This window comes from Pseudorca crassidens, chromosome 16 (assembly GCF_039906515.1).
Source record: "Pseudorca crassidens isolate mPseCra1 chromosome 16, mPseCra1.hap1, whole genome shotgun sequence".
Taxonomy (NCBI): domain Eukaryota; kingdom Metazoa; phylum Chordata; class Mammalia; order Artiodactyla; family Delphinidae; genus Pseudorca; species Pseudorca crassidens.
The window spans coordinates 74,615,472-74,641,731 of NC_090311.1; the positions used below are offsets into that span (position 1 = coordinate 74,615,472).

At 38.4% G+C, this 26,260-nt stretch overlaps 1 protein-coding gene across 7 annotated transcripts; it reads right to left on the reverse strand.

The window, feature by feature from the left end:
• Window positions 1-2,532: 2,532 nt before the first annotated feature.
• Window positions 2,533-22,272, reverse strand: ZNF248 (zinc finger protein 248). 7 transcript variants are annotated; one of them, XM_067710979.1, is made up of 7 exons: window positions 22,149-22,251; window positions 21,144-21,197; window positions 20,305-20,406; window positions 20,171-20,212; window positions 11,801-11,948; window positions 11,448-11,543; window positions 2,533-6,754 (listed from the first exon to the last, which is right to left on the reverse strand). In XM_067710979.1, exons 4-7 carry the CDS (start codon window positions 20,183-20,185, stop codon window positions 5,274-5,276), a joined length of 1,740 nt encoding a protein of 579 aa, XP_067567080.1. In that variant the 5' UTR covers window positions 20,186-20,212; window positions 20,305-20,406; window positions 21,144-21,197; window positions 22,149-22,251; the 3' UTR covers window positions 2,533-5,273. The 7 variants fall into 7 exon arrangements, with proteins under 7 accessions (XP_067567080.1, XP_067567083.1, XP_067567082.1 ...); XM_067710982.1 differs by lacking the exon at window positions 21,144-21,197 and having other exon boundaries at window positions 11,801-11,927; window positions 22,149-22,272; XM_067710981.1 differs by lacking the exon at window positions 21,144-21,197 and having other exon boundaries at window positions 2,533-6,751; window positions 22,149-22,272.
• Window positions 22,273-26,260: the final 3,988 nt, after the last annotated feature.

Sequence of the window (26,260 nt, forward strand, 5' to 3'; positions counted from 1 at the left end):
TTTTTTTTTTTTTGCCGTACGCGGGCCTCTCACCGCTGTGGCCTCTCCCACGGCAGAGCACAGGCTCCGGACGCGCAGGCTCAGCGGCCATGGCTCACGGGCCCAGCCGCTCCGCGGCATGTGGGACCCCCCCCGGACCAGGGCACGAACGCGCGTCCCCCGCATCAGCAGGCGGACCCCCAACCACTGCGCCACCAGGGAAGCCCCGGTAAATATATTTTAAGAATATAAAGTGTCCCCCTTCTGTCCATGATGATAATATAGTCAAGAGGTATACAAGTTCAAAGAAAATAATATCTAGACATAAATAAAAAATATGCAGAGTCTATATGAAGGAAACGAACTTTACTGAACAATAGTTTAAAAGATTTGAGTAATAAGAGGTACAAATCATTTTCCTGACTACAAAATGAAGTATGTTACGGCACAACATTCCAAACAAAATCTCAACGAAGTTATGTGTCTTCACATTTTTTTTGTTCCATTGCTAGAACAAATGTAAATTTTATGTGGAATAATGGGAAGAGCCAAACATTTTGTGAAAATAAAGACTAACGCTTATCTAAAGATGTGTTGTTAATGGCTATAATAATCTAAATATTTTAGTTTTGAGTCGGGTAAAAAAACATGTGAAGTCCTAAGATTGTCATAGGAATTCAGTATATGATATTGGTAGTGTTTTTAAAAAAGTGAAGAGAAATGGGCCTATTTAATAAATGGTGTTGGGGTGGCAGAAGATTAAGTGAAAATAACGGATTCAACAGGATAAGCCTTCCCCAGAAAAACACAGATAAAGGGGTAGGTTCAGGGCAACTACAGCTGCAGTCTCCAACTGGGGGCAATAAACAGGGGTAGTGGCTGAGGACATCTAGGATACCCATGAATTAAACCCTCCCAGAGGCTATGGCTCCACCTTTCCCTGCCAAGCATAGGCATGATGATAGCTCATACCAAGCAAGGGGAGGTCAAGTTCAAGACAGAAAACGGGCCCAATTTTAAAAAAAACAACAACAAGAAACAAAACCAGTTTACACATGTGTATGTATTACACACATATACACACAACTTCCTCCAGATATCCAAGTGGCTCTTTTCCTCCACTTTGGCCTCCCCAGTGAGGTCTTTCCCTCTCCACACTACATAAAATCAAACCATCTTTCTGACAACTTTTCCCATTTTATTTTTATAACACTTGTCACCATCATCTTCTTCCTTGCAGATATATTTTCTTGATATGGCTGCTGGTAACAAGAAGGATACAAACTATCTGGTCACGATGACTTCTCAATAAAAATATTCTAGGATGGGTTCTCATTGGCCCATTTTAACAAAGGATCATTCCTGGATGAATACAGACGTGGAGCCAGGAATAGATGGTGCCATCTGGAGTAAATGCCAACTCCATGCTCACAAGAATAGGTAACATTACTAGAACAATGTAGAAAAGTTGCAATAGCCACTACATAATCTTGAGGAACTGACGTCTACTCTTACACACCACTGTTTGAGAGCAAGTTCCCCTCAGATGCTTGAGGAGGTAGAGAAGTGATGCTTAATATCCTGCATGCCCCACCTTGAGCATGTCTGGAGTCCACAGGATGGAATGGTTGATGCTCTCTGGGCTCAGTATCCTCATCTACAAAATAGGGGTAGTTATCCCTATGTGAAAGAGCAGATCTTACCCTGAACTTACTTCCAATAACACACAGCCAAAAATTCTCAGTTGTCTAACCCCCCGCAAAGAAGCCCAAGTCCTTGAAGAATAAGACGGGGTTCAGAATTCCTTGAAGCCCCTTGTGAAGACATGCTCTGCTCTTGTCAGTCTTTAATCATATTCCTTAAAATAGAAGAGGAACTTGGAGAAGCATGGTGGCCATGACTGGTGCCCAAGGAGGTAGCGAAATTTCCTAAGCTTTCCTAGGACTGTGCTGATTAACCAGGGCCCATATTGAGAGAAGAGGGCATAAATACTCTTTGGAGTATAACGGATGACTACTCTTCAGACTCTACCCCAACAGTTACCTCCCCCAAAGTAACTATTGGCTTTTAGTTCAGCAGGTATCCTGGGCCTTTTGCCATGTATTTTAATCCATATATATCTACCTATAGAGAATTTATAATACACTGGAGTCTTATTTTATGGGCATTTGAATTTTGCCAATCAGAAATACTGTCAAAATATTATATTTCAATTAAAAATCCACACAAAAATGTACTCATTATAATATGTGAGGTAAACACCTACTCTTATTATGCTCTCGAGGGGGGTAACCAGTTATCCCTACTGGTCATATCAAGCCAACAAGAAAAAGGATGAATTAATCAAACAGTGCAGAGGACTGGCTATTTGGAAGAACAGAGAGCTGCTAACCTCACACAACTATGACAAGAAACACCATGTAGGGCTATATGAATAATCAGTTTAACATGTCTGCTTCACATATGCCAAAGGAAAGACATACCTGCCACAGTGCTCAGTTCCAAAAGGAATTTACTTTATGACAACGTAACAGCACAATGAGGCAGAAACACTTAACTTTCAACGAGTAGAATAACTTTATTTCTAATACTGAGCCTTTATATAGGAATTTACAGGAATAAAAAACATTGTGATGCTTATTCTCCAATAGCTCCACCCAGACCTTCCCTTCTACATTCTCTAAGCCCACTTGTGCTCACCTGCACGTGGCACCTGAGGGCTCTGGGGATTTGGTGCCAAAATTTTGGTAGTGACAATATCTCCTATGAGGAGGCCCCTCCTCCATAAGAGCAGCTCTTATTGGGCTCTGGTAACACTTGCTTCCATCCTTTGCCCCTTAAGGACTTAGAATGGTAATGGCTTCCTGGTGACACTAGTCTCTAGGTGCTTCAATATCCCTTGTTTTTGGCCCAAACTACTGTACTGTAATAAGTCTGCCACTAAAGTCTTCTTAGTTGAAGCAGAATTCTGTTTTTCACCAGAACCATGGCTGATACTAACAGCCATCCCTATACTAACTTGTCAAAAGAAGTAATTCTTCCCTAAAATTGCTGTATAGAACATTAACACTTAGACAAGAATTCATCTGTATCAGGGAACTGCCTTCAGGTCTAAGTAACAGACATCCCTGAGAATAAATAAGAAGCCACTTATTGCCACAGTAATACAAACTCCTAGTAGAGAGCAGGTCCAAAAAGAGTTGTGCAGCTTAGTGACGTCATCTCTGAGCCAGGCTTTTCCCATCTTGTGTACTGTTATCTTCAGGCTATTGTCCTTCAGGGTCACAACTATAATCTAGTGTAACATACAGACATGAAAATGTCCAGCAGAAGAGAGACAATCTCTTCCCATGTCATGACAATACTTTATCACTGAGATCTTTCCCCAAAGCACTGCAGAATATTTTCCAAATATCTCACTGCTCCCATGTCCATCCCAACAAAATCATTAGAATAGAATATTCATGATTAACTTAGACTAATGTGGATTTACCCCTAAATCATCTGGGGGAAGGACGGACAAAGAGACAAAACAGCCCAGCAACTAAGAAGTAGGAATTGGCTGTTGGGTGGGCAGTATCTCTTGGAACTGCTTTCAATGTGTTCCAAGGAAGCAAAGGAAACACTAAGACAAAGGAGAGAGAGACAGTATATTACAGTCTATTAAATTAAATACATAGTTCCTTTGTTACATACAACTCGGGTTACACACATCATGCCTAAATAGATACAGCAACAAAGCACCAAGAATATGACAGAGGCATTTCATTATACACCACTACTTTTTATTTGTAGAATGCAGTGAGCATTACTGTTCATAACTGATGTTAACCTTTGCGAAATTTATGTAAATATCGTTGTTATTAATAGCATTTGCATTATTGACTGACCCAAGGCAGCTGAGTTACCTCAGAAAAATATTGTTTGGCTCTTTTATGGAAGTGGAAGCTCAGTAAAAATGGCCATACTCATTCACATATGCCAGCAAAGTCAGAAGAAAGGTAAGCAATATGGTTGTAAAATAGCATATACTGGCCATACTACAGAGAGACTCTGGTAGTATTTAGAATAGGATTGATGCAGAGGTAGTTAAAAACCTCACAAAAACATATTTTGGCTTCTTTATTCAAGAGGCCATTCAGCAATAATGGCCATAGCCATTTATTTATATCAGAAAACGGAAAAAGGGGTATGTGGCTTGTACTTTAAATTTTCCAAATGTATTTTCATAAATACACAGTGATGTGCTACTGTAAATATGTGACTACAGGTTCTCTGAGAAAACAAAACCCTGATTTGTAGAGTTTGCCAATTATCATGGTGTAAATACTCCCACTAAAGCCAAGCTACCAACATGATGGCACTGAATGTAGAGCTGGGAAGAGATGTCCAGTAGCACATCATTATACAGTATTCACCATGCAGATTCAACAATACAAATAACCTAAAGAACAAAGATAACAGCAAAATACTGTAAAATAATTAGGAAGTAATGAGTGTTGAGTACTTATTACCTTGCTTTTTTAATATTTAACTGTAAGTTTATATAGTTTAATTTTTAAATAATGACTCTTTTTAACAACTGGCTCACAAAATTCCTGAAAATTTAACAATCAGCAGTACTTGCAAGCCAGTATAAGCTTACTGCAGTACACCACTGTGTGTTGGTATGTGTGTATAAACATATTTACATATCCATATGTACATAATTGTGTCAACCTATAAAGACACTGATGATATCTAGTGTGGGAAATATTAATATAGACCATAATAGTTACTTAACTAAGGGTTCAGAGTTTCTCTTCACAAGCATGTTGGGCTCTAATATACATATCAAGAATACCTCAAATTTCTATGATATTAGCATACTCACATAAGGCCTGCAAACATCAAGGACTCTTCACATAAATGTTTAATGCTGTTGTCATTTAACTTTTTTAAACTTATGATTCTGTGAATATGACTATAAAAGAGTATCATCCATTAGATTTACAATACAATTTCGGCATCACATCCAGAATATGGCACTACACAACATAAATCTGAGATAAAGGTTTTTGCCATATTATTTAAATGAATTTCCCCTCAATATAAATTTTCTGATGGAAGGTTTTAATTTTTCTTGAAAGCTTTCACATATTCAAAACATTATAAGGTTTCATTCTAGTACTAATTATCTGAAGCACAACAAAACTTCACTTTCTAATAATTTGTGGCATTCTTTGGGTTTCATTAATCTCATTTTAAAAACCTGTATAACAAATTTGAAAGAGTGGATAAAGGCTTCAGAATGTTCAGGATGCTGAAAGAGCTTTCACCCTTGTGTGAATTCTCTGATGTTTAGTGAGTACTGACCTCTGACTAAAGGTTTTCCCACATCCATTACACTCATAGGGTTTCTCCCCTGTATGAGTCCTCTGATGTTTAGTGAGAGCTGATTTCTCACAGAAGGTTTTCCCACATTCATTACATTTATAAGGTTTCTCTCCTGTGTGAGTTCTTTGATGTACAATGAGGTTTGATTTCACACAGAAGGATTTCCCACATTCATTACATATAAAGGGTTTCTCTCCTGTGTGTGTTCTCTGATGCACAGTTAGGGCTGACCTGTGGCAGAAGGATTTTCCACATGCATTACATTCATAGGGTTTCTCCCCTGTGTGTGTTCTCTGATGTTCAGTGAGGTTTGACTTCACACAGAACGTTTTTCCACATTGCTTACATTCATAGGGTTTTTCTCCTGTATGTGTTCGCTGATGGTTGGTAAGATGTGGTTTCTGACAAAAGGCCTTCCCACATTCAGTACATTCATAGGGTTTCTCTCCTGTGTGTGTTCTCTGATGTTGAGTGAGGTTTGACTTCTCCCAGAATGTTTTCCCACATTCACCACATTCAAAGGTTTTTTCTCCTGAGTGAGCTCTTCGAAGTTGGGTGAGATGTGACTTCTTGTTGAAAGTATTTCCATTTTCATTGTGCTCATAAGGTTTTTCCCCCATGTGTACTATCTGATGTCTAAAGAGGGTTGACTTTTCCCACATTTTGTGACTTACTTTATATTCATGGGGGATCCTTCTTGTGTAATTTCCCTGATGGATAACGAAAGCTGAACTGTCACAGAAAATCTGCCCATATTCATTATAAGGATTTTCCCCTGTAAGAGCTCTCTGATGCCCCAATCTTAAATCCATATAGAAGGACTTCCCACAAATACTGCATTCATATGGCTCCATTTCCAAATGAGTTCTCTGAGATAAATTAAGCTTTAAACTTTGGATGAAAGTTCTTCCACATTCATTATACTTACAGTGTGTCTCTCCTATCTGAGCTTTCTTGTTTGTGAAAGAGTCTGCCTCCCCATGGCAGCCTTGTCCATTTTCATTATATTCAAAAGGTGGGTCAAAAATTGGCTGAGTGAGATCCAGACTACGATTCTTTTTTTGATTATATTTATAAGATTTCCCTCCAGTAGGAGTTTTCTCATGCCGAATATCAAGGAGCAATTTCTCATATACATTATACTCATCAGGCTTCTTTCCAGAATAGTTCTTTCTATTAATAATTAAGCCTGAAATATTTTTCAAACTCATTTCACATGTGTCACATATCTTATACAGAAAATTTCTTGAAGGAACAGAGTCTGTACCTAGATTTAAAGTTTTCCTTACTCTGTCACCACTATCTGTACTTAACGTTTGGTTGGTGAAAGCAAGTTGCCAAAAATGTTCATCTTCATTTTCCTGGCTGCTCTCTATCAGGTCATCAACTTTCCAGTCTTCTAGAAATGAGAAAAATAACCACGTCTTATAAATCCTAGTACATTTCTAATGGAATTGGACTTTTACACTAATGCCCTATTACGCAGTCGATTCTTTTGTTTTAGGCTCAGTTTTCTGGTGTAAACTAAATCCAAGTATACATTTCCTTTACACTTCTAGTTTGAGTGGAAAATAAATACACACTGCAGTGGAATACTTTATTAATATAACCTTTAAAGCTGGACAGAAAAAGGTGAAGTAAATTCAAAGCACAGGGAACCGGTGAGTGCTTGATTCAGAAATCAGGAAGCTCAAGAGAATGGAGTGAGCCCAACAGAGACACTGAACACTGAATAAAGTGACACTGAAGATTAGCAGACAAGGGCTTTCAGGGGATGAACTATGTTTGGTGGAGACAGAACAGTCTAGTCCTAATCCCCTCAGACACTGATTGCTGGGTGGGATTCCTACTAGAGTACTTGCTTCTACTCTACACATCAACACCAGCCTAAAGTTCTGAAAACACCAACTTCCTCAGGTTCAGAAGAATTGTCCGCTAGCCCAGGATCTAGTTTTTCCTTTAATTCACAAGGAATAATTATTTTTTTTAATGCTGTAAGAGCAGCAGGCTAGAGAAGATGAAATGAACTCAAGACACAGTGAGCAATGGATGGAGATTTTCTGAGCATTGTTCATGTAGGGAGCAGGAAACTCCGAGAACTGGATGAGTTCAACAAAGGAGGTTTTTTGTTTTTGTTTAGTTTTTTTAAAGGAAAATAGGCTGTCTGAGAAACATATTAGAGGAAGCACTCAGTTTGACAGAGACAGATTATGGTTTCTTGTCCTTATCTTCCCACACCTTGATTACTGTGGTAGGATCCTCACTAATATGCATGTTGCCATTCCTCTTTTTCCCATTTGATATAGCAACATCAAAATAAATTTCTGAAAGCACCTATTTCCTCATGTTTTAAGGGACAGTGCTTTAACCCAGACTCTAACTCTCTATCTAGCTGTGATTCACAACAACACAAATGTCCAACAGGAAATACAAAATAGAGGAGGGGCAGACCATCTCTGCAAAACGACCAGGTTCATTTGGTTTTCTCACAGCTGTTAATGAAGTTGTCCCAACCATCAAGTCATATGTTTCTTTACTTCAGTCTGCTGGTCTACTTTCCCCCATAACAATTTTGTTTCTGAAGCAATACTGATTTTTAAGTCTGCTTTTATATCTAGGTTTATCTTTACAGTGAGGTTTTCTGCTTTCATATCTAGCCTCATCTGTGGCTTTTACTTACTGGTGAGACCCATAATGATCACATTTTTCTATATGGTTCTGAGACCTTCAACAAACTTTATCATAAAAAATTCTTGTCTATACTTTACTGTTGGTACCCAATGCAACAATGTTAATTACGTGTTAAAAAAAAATCTAGAACAGTCCTGAGCCCACTGCTCCAAAGGCTAACTGATAATAGTTTTCATACTGGCAAACACAAATCAAAACAAAAACTAGATTCACAGTAAGAGCTCAAATCACAATTCCACAAATCCATTAAAAACTATCTGTGCAACTCTAGCTGGAGCGCTCATAAACTGTTCATTCCTAAAAACACACATTTCACTTAATTAGCTACACTCCAGCCTTGGCTCTCCTTGGGACCTGGACATCCTTCAGGAAATGCTACTTACTTTAATTTAAAACAACAAACCACAAAAATATTAATAAAAGAACAAAAGCCAACAAACTCTACAACATCCCTACCATGTTTAGCTTCCACTTGCTGCCTTAGAAGAAGTTACTGTCTGTTTAATTCACTGTAAAATAAAACAAATCCAGTGCTCAATGCTAAATCCTTTGTCATGACCACAGTCTAGCTCTTGACAGGTGTTACCAAAATCCTGTTTCCTCTGACTTCATTGAGGACACGGTACATTAATCATTCTTAGAAAGTAATGTGCATATGAATTACTTCCAACCTGTACATGAGGACAAAATAAGGAAATGTGCATTTAGGAAGAGTACTATAGAATGCTTTCTGAATAGATGAAAAAGAGTGATCTCTTCTAAACTTGGCTCAACAAAGTAATTATTAAAATATCAGAATCAGGAAAAATATGAAAGGGCCTTCTCTTTGGGAAAACAAAATCTCAACAATGATAGAAACCCCAAGCAGCAGTCATATGGTCAGGTCTGAGTTTTGGGGATACAGATACTAGTGGGTTAGGGTTACAAAATATGGACTATTTAAGTTGCAGCAAAAAATTGATCTCTAACTTAAAATAAGTGAAATAATAACAAGCCATTACTATATACCATGCAATATTTAAACACTTTACATTTACAATTTTAATTAAGTTTCTGAAAAGGCAAAATAAAAGTAAAAGTTATAGAAAAAGGATAAAATATTAATAAGTGAAATTTAAGACGTAAGATAGTATGAGTTTTAGTATAAACTCTGAAGAGCAGAAAGAAAGACTGAGATATATAGAACAGGACCACATTGTGACAGTCAATGGAAGGAGACTGTAAATTCATTTATTAATAAGGAGCAATTGTGTTAGGTTAGTGAAAGATAAATTGGATGCTTTAGGTAAAAAAATAAAAACCAATTAGGAATTAGATCAAGTCAGGAACGACAGAACAGAGACACAGTTATGGTTTTGAGTGACATCAGTGAAAAGTGAGAAAATGAAGACATGAAAAAGATAGAAAGGAAAACAATATCAGGAGTATTTGAAAAAACTAGTAATAGGGGATAACGGGTTCCATACCCTGATCCCATGGTTGCCATTTAAGGCAGTAATGGATGGTTCAATGTTCCTTATTTGACCCCTGGGAAACCAGGCTCTCTAATTTTCTTGTACCTCAGACTTCCTCTCAGTCTCCTCTAATGACGAGATTTAATGGATTTACACACCTTGTAAAAGTGGTACCATCCCAAGACTACCTCTCTCATTTACAATCACTCTCTAGAAAAGGAGACAGCAAACTATGATTATAAGGCAGTGGTCCTAGAACTCAGAATGTTTTTTATGTTTTTAGAGGGAAAACAACAGAAGAGGCAGCAGAGAGGAGTGAGGAGGAAGAGGAAGAGGTAAGAGGAGGAGGAAGAGCAGCAGCAGCAACTGAGACCATGTGTGGCCCACGAAGCCTAAAATATTTACTCTCTGGTTTTTTACAAAAAAGTTTGCCAATCTCTAATCTAAAACTCTTCATCTAGCCCCAACCTTTAACACCACCTAAAGCTGATGCCTTTCGAATGGATACTTCTAGGTCTGGTCTCATTATGTACTTCACACGATGTATATATGAAATCGCCTTTTCAATACCAGATTCTAACAGTTACCTCAGCTTCTTGTGTCCAAATGTAAAATTTGTAGTAACTCCCCTATAATCTCTCCTCCAAATTTTCTCTATCTCAGTAAATGGTACGCTAAGTTATCAGGTGCTTGAGACAAATCACTGGAGTCATGCTCAACTCCTCTCTCTCTCACACTCTGTATCCAACCCAATAGCAAATCCTCTTGGCCTCATCTCCAAGATATATGTACAAATCCACCATTTCTCAGCACTTCCAACATAGCCTTAGCCACTAGCCTCTCTCCTCCCGAGTACATAGTAGTGTCCTGTTATTCCTTCCTTGATCGTGCCTAAGCATCATCTACCCACCACATGTTCACCACAAAGAAGTCAGAGAGATCCTTTAAAACTGTAAATCCAATCTTATAGCTTAATCTGATTTATGTTTACTCAAAAAAGCCTGAGGATTTCCCACCTCACTCAAAATAAAATTAATGGGTCTCCCATGGTACATGCTACTTATGACATCATCTACTACCAATCTCCCCCAGGCCTTCTCACCTCCAGCCACACTGACATCCTTGCCATTCCTCAAACACCCTAAGAGCACAACTGTCTGAGAAGTTCAGCACCTGATGTTCCCTCTGTCTGGAATACTCAGAATCCACAGAGCTCACATTTTAATTTTTTAGAGACTTGTCTATTGTGGACCTCATCAAAAAGGTTTTCCCTTGACTTCCATACCAAATAGCACATGCCATCATTCTCCAACCCCCTTTTCACTACTTTAACTCTCTACAGTATTTATCACCACCCAACAACATGTGTGTGTATACAAGCATGTATAACTCCGTACACATACACACACCTATACCTATACACACACGTATGCTTTTCTGTCCCTCACTGTAATAGACACTCTGTGATAATAGGGACATTCTTTTAATTACCTATAAACATAGTTGGGTCATATTGGGCGCTCAGCATATATTTGTTAAATGAATATATGGAAGTATTGCATGAATACATACTACCTAACAAGAGATGTCCAAAGACAATACAGAAAAGGTGAACAATTTTAAAAGAGAAGGTGAACAATTTTAAAAGATAAAGTAACCAAGAAAAATTATCTCAGATGAAGCCAAATGAGTTTGGATTATGGATATAGGTAAATCACTCTAAAATGTCAAATAACAAAGGGAAGCATTTATGAGTGAAAGTGACATATGGAGGAATGTGATTAAGGTAACAAAGGGATGTGGGCCAACTGTCCTTAATCACTTCCAAAGGTCTGGGGCTAAAAAATGTTTTTTTGGAAAAATAGTTCAAAGTTAATAAACCATAAACCAGTGCCCTAAGATCTCATTTCCTCTGGCTTCCATCTGCCTGTGAACTCACTAACTCACCTGAGCGGCACTGTTTTGGGAATCTTTCCTCTAATATCCAAGGTTCTTCTCCTTGCTCGATCTTGAAGATCACTTCTGGCTTAGTAATGCAATTCCCTGTAAAGAAAATAACACACGACTATAGCTGAACAGCCTGGCTTCGGGGACTCTGAAAAAATGATAGGGAAGAAATGTATAGCTTCAGGAGCTACCTAAAAGAGGTGCCTAAATGAACCAAACCATTCTTTATAGTGGCCAAAAGGGATCAGTCATCTGATCCCTTGAATCTCCATCAGAAAATTCCACAGGGAGTTCTTATGTTTCATCAACTAAGAAATGCATGCTCCTCGTTCACATGGAGAAAAAATTCTTACCTACTGAGACAAGATGGCTGTAATTTTCCAGGATCACGTCTCTGTATAGTATCTTCTGAGCAGGATCCAGCAGGTACCACTCTTCCTGGGTGAAGTCCACACACACATCTTTGAATGACACTTGTTCCTGTAACAGTATATTCCTTTTCTATAATGAAATTGTCAGAGCTCTATGAGTGGTAAATATTTAAAAGAACCAATCTCTTTAGAGTTTACTAAAAATTGGTATATAGGATTGCCTTCTTTTATGCTATTCTATGTAGGAAAAAAGTAATATCTTGTACAAATTGAGTTTCCACTAAGGGGGTGGAACTAGTTGCTACAACTGTTATTCCTGATAAGGAGACATACACATTAACATTTATTAAATTAGACACTGTAGGAGCTAGCATTATGCACAAAGTAGACTGGGGTTACCAAGAAAATGTTCTTTCATATTATCTTTTATATTATAAAGTTAACTGTCACTAAGGAAGTAAAACTTTCCGTTGTTAAAATGAACAGAGGGATTAAAATTAATATGGTACAGGCCCTAACCAAGCTCAACCCGTGACTGATTAAAGTGACCAGTCCTGTACTCTACCTGCCCAACAGAGAAACGGATGAATCCTCTCTGCTAAAAGAGATCATTTTCTGGAGCCTCTACCAATATTTGTGTTGTTAAATACAATGTTTGGCATCCAATAAAAAATTTCATGTTATATGAAGAGACAAAAACCAAGGAAAAAAAGAAAATAAAAGCGTACCCATAGGACACTCAGATATTGGAACAAACAAGAACTTCAAAATGAATTATGATTAATAGGTTCAATAAAATAGAGGAAAATATGAACAAAATAAATGAAAGGATGGGAGAAGTTCAACAGATATGTGGTATGTGTGTTGTGGAGAAAGAATTAACAGAGCAGGCCTGAGACTGCTATCCTCTGAACGATCTGCTACAAGGGTGTTCCTCGGCTGGCATCTGGGAACTTGGATTTCAGGAGGGTTCTTACCAGTCCTTAATAAGAATGGTTCACTGAGCCTAAACTGTTTGTGTAAACAATATGGTTTTTGCTGCACACATACATTCCTTCTGGAGTCTGGAATTCTGTTATATGCTAAGCAGAAAGTACCTATGTTACTAGCCCCTGATAAACATGCTGAACACTGAGTGTCTGTTAAGCTTCCCTGGCAGACATTTCACATCAATTGCCACATCTCACTGCTAGAGGACTTAGGTGTGTCCTGGGAGAAGACTCTTAGAAGCTTGTGCCTGGTGTCCTCTGGACTATGCCCATGTGCCTTTTCCCTTTGCTGATTGTGCTTTGTACCCTTTCACTTCAATAAATGATAGCAGTAAGTACAACTACATACTGAGTCATCTTAGCAAATCACTGAACCTGGTGATGGTCTTGGGGACCTCTGATACATGTGTATACAAACACACACAGGTACATACATACGTGCATAAAATGGGCATTCCAAAGTTGAAAATTACAATATCTGAAATTAAGAACCATTAGATGGGTTCAAATCATATTAGAGAAAGAAGACACAATCTGAAACATATTCGTCTAATAAAAGAGTATCAAAATACATACAGCAAAAACTGATAGAAATGAAAGGAGAAATAGACAAATCTAAAACCATAGTTGGGGTCTTCTATCTTGAGCGATTGAGCAGGCAGAAAATCAGTAAGTATACAGATGACCTTCACAGCACTATCAATCAACATGATCTAACTGGCATCTGTAGAATATTCCACCCAAAAAAATAAAACACACATTCTATCATTCTATTCTAGCTCATATGGTCCATTCACCTAGATAGACCATAGTCCTGGCCACAAAACACACCTTATCAAATTTAAAACAACAGCTATCATACAAAATACGTTCTCAGACCACAATGGAATTAAATAGAAATCAATAAGCAAGAGATAACTGAAAAATCCCGAAGAGTTGAAAATTAAACAACATACTTATAAATAACCTGTAAGTCATACTTATAAATAACCTATAAGTCTAACCTATAAGTTTTAAATAACCTATAAGTCAACTTATAATAACCTATAAGTCAAAGAAGTCTCAAAAGAAATTTTAAAATATTTTAAATGAAATGGAATAAAAATGAAAATACCATGTATCAAAATTTGTGCGATGCAGTGAAAGCAGTGCACAGAGGACATTTATAGCATCAAATGTATACATTAGAAAAGATTAAAAATCAAAACCCTAAGCTTCTATCTTAGTAAACTAGAGAAAAAAGGCAAATTAAGCCTAAACCAAGCAAAGTAAAGGAAATAATAAAAATTAGAATAAATCAATTAAATTGAAAATGTGAAAAAAATACAAAAAGCCAATGAAACTCAAAGTTGCTTCTTTGAAAAGATCAATAAAATTAATAAACCTCCAATCTAACCAAGAAAAAAAGAAAAAAGAGGCAAATTGGAAATCTCAGAAATGAAAGATAGGTTGACACTACTAAGCCTAATGACATTAAAAAAATAATAAGAGAATACTACAAATAATTCTATTCCTGAAAAATTGGTAACATAGATGAAATTGACAAATTCCTTAAAAGACACAGCTACCAAATTCACACAAGGAGATACAGATAACCTGCATAGACTCATTTCTGTTAAAAAAAAAAAAACTGAATCAATAATTAAAACACTTCCAAAATAGAAAGAACCAAACCCAGATGGCGTCACTGGTGAATTCTACTGTACATTTAAGGAAAAATTAATAACAATTCTCCATAATCTCCTCTGGTAAATAACACCTCCAAACTCATTACATGAGGCCAACATTACCCTAATACCAAAACTAGATAAAGACATTATGAAAAAAATAAAGACTAATGTCTCTCAATAACATAGATGCCAAAATTCTCAAATATTGGCAAATCAAATCTGACAATGTATAAAAAGAAATACAAACCATAACCAAGTGGAATTTATTGCAGGTATGGAAGGCTGGGTCAGCATTAAAAAAAAAAATCAATCAATATAATCCAACATATCAATAAGCCAAAGAAGAAAAATTACATGATCATATCAATTAATGAAGAAAAAGCATTTGACAGAATCCTACAGTCATTCATGATAAAAACTCTCAGCAAACTAGGAATAGAGGGGAACTTTCCCGACTTAATGAAGAAGCTAACATCATACTTAATGTTACGAGACTGGACACTTTTCCCCTAAGTGCAGGAACAGGGCAAGGATGTCCTGTCTTAGTACTCCTATTCAAGTCCTAGCTAGTACAGAAAGACCTACAACAAGACAAAACAAACAAAAAGGGCTTCCCTGGTGGCGCAGTGGTTGAGAGTCTGCCTGCTGATGCAGGGGACACAGGTTTGTGCCCTGGTCCGGGAAGATCCCACATGCCACGGAGCGGCTGGGCCCGTGAGCCATGGCTGCTAAGCCTGCGCGTCCGGAGCCTGTGCTCCGCAATGGGAGAGGCCACAACAGTGAGAGGCCTGCATATCGCGAAAAAAAAAACTGAAATAAAATAAAAAACTGAAATGTGATTAGAAAGAAAAAATAAAACTGTCTTTATTTGAAGTCAACATTGTCTATGTAGAAAGTCCCAAAGAATCTACAAAAAGAAAAAGAAAAAAAATCCTGGAAGTAATAAGCAAATATAGCAACATCATAGGATATAAGGTCAATATTAAAAAGTCAACTGTTTTCCCATATCAGAATAAACAATTGGAATTTCAAACTTTTGAATGAAAAAAATACCATTTACAATATGACCACCAAAAACAAAGTATTCAAATATAAATCTAACACAATATATTTCAGGGATATGCAGAAAAACAAAAACTGATGGAAGAAATCGAAGATCTAAATAAATGGAGAGATATTCCACATTCATCAATCAGAAGACAGTATTGTTAACATGTCAATTCCTTCCAACTTAATCTATAAATTCAGTGAAATTCAAATAAAAATCCCAGCTATTTTGTAGACACTGAAAAAATGATTCTAAAATTTAAACAGGAAGGTAAAGGACCTAGAATAGCCAACGTAATATGGAAGAAGGAAAAAGAGGATATACATTACCTGATTCAAGACATATAAAACTACAAGTAACCAAGACAGTGTGTTATTGTTGAAAGAGACACAGATCTGTGAAACAGAACAGAGGTCCCAGGAACAGATCCACTGATATATAGTGAACTGATTTTTTTTTTTTTTGTAATTGAGGTATAGCTGATGTACACTACTATATAAGTTTTAGGTGTACAACATAGTGATTCACAATTTGTAAAGATTATATTCCATTTATAGTTATTATATAATATTGGCTATATTTCCTATGTTGTACAGTATATCTCTGTAGCTTATTTATTTTATACATACTAGTTTCTACTTAATTCCCTACCCCATCCTGCCCCTCCCCCTTCCCTCTCTCCACTGGTAACCACTAGTTTGTTCTCTATATCTGTGAGTCTGTTTCTTTTTTGTTATATTCACTAGTTTGTTTTATATAGTCAACTGATTTTTGACAAAGGCACAATGGCATTTAAATGGAGAAAAGATAACCTTTCAACAAATGATTCTTCAACAACTGTACATCTATGCAAAAAAATGAACCTAGACACAGACCTTACACCTTATACAAATATTAACTAAAAATGAATCACAGACCTAGAAGTAAAATGCAAAACTATTAAATTTCTAGAAGACAATATAGAACATAGGAAATCTATGTGATCTTGGATTTGGTGATGAGTTTTTAAATACAACAGAAAAAAGCACATTCCATTAAAAAAATACATGGGTTGGGTTTCATTTAAAATAAAATATTTTGCCCTGCAAAAGCCATTTGTAAGAAAATGAAAGGTCAAGCCACAGACTGGAAGAAAATATTTGCAACATATATATCTAATAAAGAAGTTACATTCAAAATACGCAAAAGAACTCTGAAAACTCAATAGTAAGAAAACAAATCACCTAATAGAAAAATGGACCAAAGATATGAATAAACATGTCAAGCAAAGACATATGGATAGCAGATAAATTTATGAACAAATGCTCAATATCATCTGTCATTAGGGAAATATAAATTAAAACAAAAATGAGATACCATGACACACCTACTGGAACAGTTAAATCCAAAACAATGACAACATCAATTTCAGTTCCAGATGCAGAAGAGGAATTCTGATTCACAGTTGGTAGGAATGTAAAATGATACAGCACTTTTGTAAAATTGGCTGGCAGTTTCTTACAAAGCTAAACAGTCTTAACATATGATCAAGCAGTTTCACACCCTAGCTATTTAAAAATGTATGTCTATGTAAAAACCTACATGTTTCTAGCAGCTTAATTCATAATGACCAAAAACTGGAAGGAACCAAGAGTCCATGGGTTAATGACTCAGAAATCACTTATACATGTATGCTGGAACTGAACAATTAAGTAAATGAAGTGCGGATGGTGGTAGACAGATTGCTAAAATGGGAGTTACAGACAAGCAAGGAGAGAACGCTAGAATGTTCCATGTGATAATGATTACAGCAGGGGACATCAGTGTGAAATAATACTTAGCTTAATGCAAACACAGACGGTTACATACTGAAATATTTATAGATATGTGTAAACATGTGAGTTAGTATACATATATATTTTCTTGTTCAGTCAGCTGAGAGGGTCTCTAAGGAATTAGAAACCAGTAGCAATCCAGCCCCCCAATCTTGGTTTCTAATACCATGCTCCAATAAAAGGAACCAGAGCTCTTCAGGGAAAAATGGCTAATTCTAGGGCAGGAAATACAAGATGAGCCTGGAATATCTTCTACTACCAGAAAGTATAGAAGAAGTACTCAAACAAAAACACAATAATGGGGTACATCAGAAAGACACAGGAACCAGTTGAAAGTGCTCTATTTAATAACCAAGCTGAAACAATTTGAGCAACAAAATGACCAAGGTAGTACTGGACTATAAACAAGGTAAAAAATAACTAGCCATGAGTTTATATTGATATTAAACACTGACTGAGTTAATAAATACACAAGTCTCCTGTGCAGAACTCCTAATAATTTATGTGGATACTCCACCATGAAGAAGGTGCAGCATAACTCCCCACTTTCTTCCAAAGGGTACAGTATGAAAACAGACGAAAAAAGAATAACTTTGCAGTGGAGAAAGTTGACCACATGACCTCAGCCACGTGATCAAAAGTGATTCATCATCTGTTGAAAAGTGAAAAGTCATGTGAAGAGCATTTACCCTGATAAGATGTTACCAAATGGCACTCTACCTCTGTGGTCTTTCTACACGAAAACAATTACCCCAATATAATCACGAGAAAAACAGCAGACAATTCCCAAGTGAGGGACATTCTACAAAACACCTGTCTTGTACTCCTCAAAAACTGACAAGGTCATCAAAAACAAGGAAAGTCTGAGAAACTGTCACAGCCAAGGGGAGCCTAAGGAAACTTGATGACTAAGTTAAATGTGGTATCCCGAAGCAGAATACCTGCATGGGGAAAAAAAAAACATGAACAATCATCAAAAGACAAATGATATACCAGAAAATAACTCATATAAAAGACAAGCATAAGTATCCCTAATATACAAAGAGCTAACGAGACATTGAAAAAAAGAAAAAAGCCAGAAACCTAAGAGCAAAATGGGCAAAAGATATGAACAGACAGTTCACAGAAATATAAAAATAAGACACCTTTTAGATGCGTGAAAAAAATCTTCAACCTCTCTCATAGTTAAGATAATTACAGATGTAAAGTACATAAAATATTAATTTTTACCTATCAGTTGCCAAAGTCCAAAAGTGAACCACGTATTTCTATGGGAGAAGCTATGGAGAAAAAGCACTATCATGCAGTACCAATGGAAATACAAAATGATACTATCTATAATCCCACCAAAAGGATCAAGTTTATCAATTGTATTCAACCCTTTGACCTGGCAATCTCACTTCTGGGAATTTATCTGGTAGAATAAACCTACATGTACAAGGCTATTCATTAAAACATGGTTTGTAGTAGCAAAAGGTTGGAAATAGTTAATAACTAGTTTAATAAACTATGGAACATTCGCAATTGAATTACCATGTGATTGTTAACAAACAAAGATGTTCTGTTACAGAAAGATCCCTGGGAATAGGCTGAAAAAAGAAGTGAAAAAAGGAAAAAAAAAAAAAAAAGAAGAAGAAAAAGAATGGGAAATAGTGTATACACTCATTACTCAGTGTGGTTCCCTGAGCAGCAGAATCAACTCCATCTGGGAGCTGATTAGAAATGCAGACTCCAGGGCCCCACCCAGATATACTAAATCAAAATCTGCATTTTAACACGTTGCCAGGGATGTACAGGTGCATCTAAATTTAAGAAGCTCTAATAATAGATTCCCTTTTAAATGAAGGCCGGGAGCACATATTTTCTTTCAACTGAATAAAGAAACACTGGGAGGACAAATAAGAAATAGAAATAATGTATACTATAGTAGGGTGACAGTACACTGCAACTCATCTGGGACTGTCCCAATATATGCCAGCTGTCTCAGCATAATTGTTAATAAAACTTCTTTCACTCTCAGTGAAAGTGTCACAGTTTAGATGAGAAATAAATGTCACCCTACCTGGAGGAAGCATCAGCTACAGAGAGGATGGGGTGTGAATTTTTACTTACTTTTTTTTTTTTTTCCATGTTTTAGCCGCACCAAGCAGCATGCGGGATCTCAGATCCCCAACCAGGGATCGAACCCACATCCCCCCACAGTAGAAGCACGGAGTCTTAACCACTGGACCAGCAGGGAAGTCCCTTTACTTACTTCTTTTGTATCACTTACTTTTTTTAAAAACCATGTTAATATACTAACAGTTTAAATTATTTCATTTTTTAAAAAAAAGACAAAAGCAGTCAGGAAAAATAGGTATACTGGGAAGGGCAGTTGGCTAAGGATAGATAAGCAGGGGATAAGCAATAAATCCAGAGATAAGCAATGTTGGGGCAAAAGGCAAAGCCAACTTCATGAGGGACAGAAGTTAGGAAAAGGAGAGCTAGGAGGGTAGTATCATAGACAACAACAGAGGAGACTTCCAAAACAAAGAGACTATGGATAATAGTACCAAATGCTGCAAAAGGGTCAAGTAAGACAAAGACAAAAACATGGATTTGATTACAATCTGGTGATCTTTTCCAGAACTGATTCAGGTGAGTGGTGGTGAAGAAGCAAGACTGCACGTATTAGGTGGAAATGGAAATGGAAATGCAGAAACAAAAGCCAGGACTACCTGCTACTTAAGCTAGAAATACAAATGAGCTAACATGAGGTTTTATAAACCTTTAGAAACTTTAGAAAACGCATTTTAAGACAAAATGGCAATAAACAACAAAAAAAAACTCACCTGGGATTTGTTCATTTTTCACTCTTAGTGGAGGAGGGAGAGCTGAAGGAGAAGGAAGAAGGAAGTAAGAACTTGACCTGCCTTGTAGTTCCTGGATTCACCTGCCTACACAGCTCCACACACAAGATACTTACTTGTCCATGTGTGGCTCCGATTTATGTTGAGCTTAGACATGATACTTTTCACTGAGTGAATGTAAACATTTGTTTCTTATTGATTTATTACCAATTTAGGTTCTGTGACACAGAAAAATTAAAAACATGAGATGAGTTTAACATTGAACAGTAATCTAAAGGAAGGAACACTATGGATCTGCCAAAACTGATGTTGTAGGGGGAGAAAAACACCTCAAACCATATTGTTCATCTGGTTATCTGCTAACACCATTAATCCTATGAGGTCAGATAATCCAAGAAACCTCTGAAAAAAGGGATGGGAGTGTTTAAGGCAAATTCTTTTTTTTTTTTTAATGTTCTCACCTGCTTACAATTTTCAGAAGGATCTTTTAATAAAAAAACTAACTTTGACCTAACAGTCACAAAATGGGCAGTGGCCCACGAATCTGCAGACCTGACTTTCAACCTCGATTCTACCACTAACAAATTGCATGACGTCAGGCACTCACCTTCTCAGGCTCAATTCTTTTTTTTTTTTTTTTTCATTTTTCAAGTAAGCAACAGATAACCCAAAAAGGACCTGCCTGCACTACCATCCTGCGCGTCTATCCAGCCGGGGAGCAGGAACCTCAGCATTTCTCTAGATGCCATGAAAAATGGGACACTGAGGGCGGCTCACCTCAGGAAAGAGTGACTGGAGAATGAGGGGAGGAGGAGGTGTTAGGGACAGACAATGACAGAATTTCCTTAGCTATGGCTGGTGAGCCTTTCAACCCCGACCATGCCTTCACAAACTCTCCAAACAGGTGACATTTCCTGTGCAGCCTGCATGCCCACCCATCTCAGCTCCAGCTCACCTCTCTCTTCTTAAATTTGTCTCAGACCTTCCACCGTCACACAGCCTTCGATGGCTTCAGGATACCGTGTCATGATTATACACAACAAATAACAAATGAATACATAATAAATAATAACTTGGGATCTGGGTGATGTTAGAGCCAGGAAAAGGCCTTGGTGGCTAGCTAGTTTAGCCCCCTCCAATCCCATTTCACAAACGAATTAACTGAGGAATGGAGGCCCTAGAGACTTATCCAAGCTCCAGCCGCCTGTATTACATACAAAACAATTAAATACAACAGCAGCCAACAAAACGTGAGCGCTCAAAACAACACAGTGGGGCAAGCACTCCAGATATCTGCATTTTACAGCTAAGCAAGACAAATCTCCCAGCGGCTATTTGGTCCAGGAAATTCATGTATTTCCGAGCCCCTTCCTGGGGCAGTCGTTCTCTCCCACATCCTCCCTGCGCCCCGTAATCCCGGCACGTCACTACGTAAAGCACACACACGCGCGCGCACACACACACACACACACACACACACACACACACAGAGACACACACACACACACACACACACACACACACACACACACACACACACACGTCGCGCACGCGCACTCGCTCTTCCCCGCATTCCTCGCCCCTCCCCGCAGGCCCAGATCACACGTCACGCACGCGCTCTCCCCTTGACAACCCCGCTCCCTCCCCGCGGGCCTAGCGCACACGTCACGCACGCGCACTCCCCACGGGCGGCCACACGACGGCGCCGCCCGCTCAGCTCAAGGGCTGAAGAGCCGAGGACCGAGCGAGCCCGAGAGTCCGCGTTTCCGCGCGGGACTCCGGCCTCTCCAGGCAGAGGTGCCGCCGCCTGCAGTCCCTTCAGTTCTGCAGGCGCCGCAGACTCCTGGGGTCCTGCCGATGTTCGCGGGGCTCCAACCTACCACCCGGCACCGCTGCCTCCGCCGGCTCCCCGAGCCGCGCGGGGTCCCCTTGGCCCTCGCCCCCACCCTCTGGGGCTCACCCGCAGCTCCCTCGCCGCGTGGACCTGGAGGCCAGGGATTGTTTCCCACGAGGGGCTGGAGGCCGGGGAAGGACGAGCCGGGAGGAGAAGGCGGGGATGCACATGCGCAGAGGGAGGGAGCAGCGTGGGGCGGTGGCGGCGAGTTGGAAGTTGGCTTCTGGCAGCTTGGGTTGGAAAAGTGGCTCTACCTTTAGAAGGAATGCCTCACTCCTAAATTGTACAAAAGTTAGCTAATAGTAGTACAGTACCTAGCTAACGGTTTTTATGAAGATTAAGGGCGTTTACATTGTAAAAGCACTTAGGATGACGTCTGGCACATAAATTGTTCAGTACGTTTTTTAAGATTACCTTGCCCAGTATACACCATGCGCACTCCTTTAGAAATCAGCTGGGAGAGTTTCTGCCTTGTTGACTGGATTGAGATATTACTATCTGATATATTCACTCCTGCTACCTGGACCCTGGATTCTGTCCGTGTCCCAGAGATGTATGTCAAAGCAGTGTGCGCTTTCGACTAGACACAAACCAAGAGAAGCAAAGTGGTACATGAATTTAATTTATGAACGTGGACAGATGTTATTTTAGTTTTGATAAATTTATCTTCTATAGTTTAGACAGTAAATCTATGTAAACTAAAATAATATCTGTGAGCAGCCTAGTTATTCCGCGGAATGAGGAAAAAAGTAACCTAGCAATTCAGTATTAATAATAAAAACTGTTCCTATGTAAGAAACTGTTCACACACCAAACTTACGAAGAAAGCACTTTATCATCTCTCAGAAATGCTTTACCTGGAACCAAATATACATTCTTTTATGTGGGCATCCTCATGACATTTTTAGCACAGTATGAGCATATGGGTATATTATTTTATGATGAACTTTTCATAAAAGAATATGTAGTTAACTCTTTTTGATCAATGTCATTTAACCTATTTTTACTACAGATTTACAGAAGAGTTGCAAAGATAGTTCCCATATACTCTTCACCCAGTTTCACCTAATTGTTAACATTTATTTATTTATTTTTATTCGGCTGCATCAGGTCTTAGTTGCGGCACACATGGGACCTTCGTTGCAGCGTGAGGATTTCTCTAGTTGCCGCGTGAGGATTTCTCTAGTTGCCGCGCGTGCGGGTTCAGTTGCCCTGTGGCATGTGGGATCTGTTCCCCCACCAGGGATCAAACCTAAGTCTCCTACATTGGAAGGCGTATTCTTAACCACTGGACCACCAGGGAAGTCCCTTTAATTGTTAACATTTTACATAACCATGGTACATTTACCAAAACTAAGAAAGTGATACGGGTACAATTGTATCAACTAAACTACAGAGTTTATTCCGAGTTCATCCGTTTTTCCATTAATGCGCTTTTACTGATCCAGGATTCAATCCAGGATACCACAGTACGTTTAATCATCAAGTCTGTTTGGTCTCGTCCCATCTGCAATAGTTTCGTGGTCTTTCCTTGTCTTTCATTACCTTCAGATGTTTGAAGAATAGTGGTCAGATATTATGAAGAATGTCCCTGACTTTGAGTTTGTTTGATGTTTTCTCCTGATTGGACTGAGGTTATAAATTTTTAGAAAGAATACCACAGAGAGGATGTGTCCTACCTATATATGAGGGGACACATGATATCAACACAACTTATATTAACCTTGGTTACTTGGTGAAGGTGGTGTCTGACAGGTTTCTCCACTATATCTTTAGGATTTTCCCCTTTCCAATCTATGCTTAGGTGTGGGTTACTAAGTCCAGTGCACTCAGTGGGAGCGGAATAAGCTCCATCTCAAATTTAGGGTCATATTTTTAAATCACCACATTTAGTAGTAAATTTGGGGCGAGAACCTTTAAGGCTATGCAAATATACTATTCCTACTTAGAGTTTTGGCCACTAATTTTAGCTTTCACTGGTGGCTCTTGCCTGCAACAGTTATTACTGTGGTGTTCCAATTGGTGATTTTATATTTCACCTCTTTCTTCTATATTTATTAACTGGGAATCCCCTGTAAGGGAAAACTTTCATTTCCAGCATTTATTTATTACATCATTTATTTATATCAGTATGGATATTTATTTTATTCCCAACCATGGTTATTCAACCCACCTTCTCACTCAACCATTGGCACTCTCTGATCTGTCTTCTGTTCTATAATTTTACCCTTTTCAGAATGTCAAATGGAATTACATGTATCTCCTGGGTTTGGCTTAGCAAAATTCATTTAAGATTCATTCATGTGGTTGCTCCCTTTTTTTTTAGGTCAGTTCCTTTTCCCTGACTCTTTTAATTTCATCCAATACTATTATGTTATTATGTTGCTCCAATTGTTCTGTGTTTGGGCATTGAGAGCTATCGTAGGTTAGCTTTTGGATCCTCTTAAAGTATTCTTATCATTTTTAAGAAATAACAGTTTTATTGAGATATAATTCATATAACATACAACTCACTCATTTAAAGTGTACAATTCAGTCGTTTTTAGTTTATGCACAGATAAGAGTGATCATCACCACAGTCAGTTTTAGAGCACTTTCATCAACTCAAAAGAAACCCCATATGCTTTAGCTATCATCCCCCTATACCTTCATCTCCGCAATGCCATGCAACTACTAATCTATTGTTGTCTCCATATAAATGGAATCAAACAATATGTGGCCTCTTGTGACTGATTTCTTTCACTTTACATAATGTCTTTCAAAGTTCTTCCATGGGCTTCCCTGGTGGCACAGTGGTTAAGAGTCCATCTGCCGTGCAGGGGACATGGGTTCGAGGCTTGGTCCAGGAAGATCCCACATGCTGCGGAGCAACTAAGCCTGTGCACCACAACTACTGCGCCGGTGCTCTAGAGCCCACGAGCCACAACTACTGAAGCCGGCACACCTAGAGCCTGTGCTCCACAACAAGAGAAGCCTCCGCAATGAGAAGCCCACACACCGCAACGAAGAGTAGCCCCCACTCACTGCAACTAGAGAAAGCCCGCACGCAGCAATGAAGACCCAACGCAGCCAAATATAAATAAATGAAATAAATTTATTTTAAAAAGTTCTTCCATGTTTTAGCACGTATTAATACTTCATTCTTTTTTATGACTGAATAATATTCCCTTGTATGGAATATTTTTGTTTTGTATCAATTTTCTTTATCCCTTCATCAGGTGATGGACATTTGGATTGTTTCCACCTTTTAGATATTGTGAATAACGTTGCTATAAACATTCATGTATAACTTTTGCTTGGACATGTTTTCGTTACTCTTGGGTATTTACCTAGGAATTAAATTGGTGATTCACATGGTAACTCTATGTTTAATATTTTGAAGAACTGCCAGACTTTTTTCCACAGTGGCTTCACAATTTTTCATCCTCACCAGAAGTGTATGATGGTTCCTATTTTTACACATCCTTACACACACTTTTTTTTTTTTTTTTGGCCATGCCACGTGGCTTACAGGAGCTCAGTCCCCCGACCAGGGATTGAACCCAGACCACGGCAGTGAAAGTGCCAAATCCTAACCACTAGACCACCTGGGAACTCCCCTACACAGACTTGCTTTTATCTGATATTTTATTCTAGTCATCCTAGTGTTATGAACTACAACTGCACTGTAGTCTTGATTTGCATTTCCCTGATGAATAATGAGGATAAACCTCTTTTCCTAAGTTTATAGGCCATTTGTATATCTTCTCGGGAGAAATTTCTATTCAGATCTGTTGCCAATTTTTAAATTGTGTTATTTTATTGTTCTTTTAGTATTGAGATGTAAAAGTTTTTGGTGTAGTCTAGATGCACGTCTCTTATCAGATATATGATTTGCAAACATGTAATCCAATTCTTTTTTTTTAAACCGATCAAGGCAAATAATTATCTATTTATTTATTTATTGGCTGTGTTGGGTCTTAGTTGCAGCACGCGGGATTTTTCATTGTGGTATGCACGCTTCTCTCTAGTTGTGGCGCCCAGGCTCCAGAGCGGGTGGGCTCTGTAGTTTCAGCACGCAGGCTCTCTAGTTGGCGTGCGAGCTCAGTAGTTGTGGCACGCGGGCTTAGTTGCCCTGCCGCATGTGGGATCTTAGTTCCCTTACCAGGGATCAAACCCGCGTCCTCTGCATTGTAAGG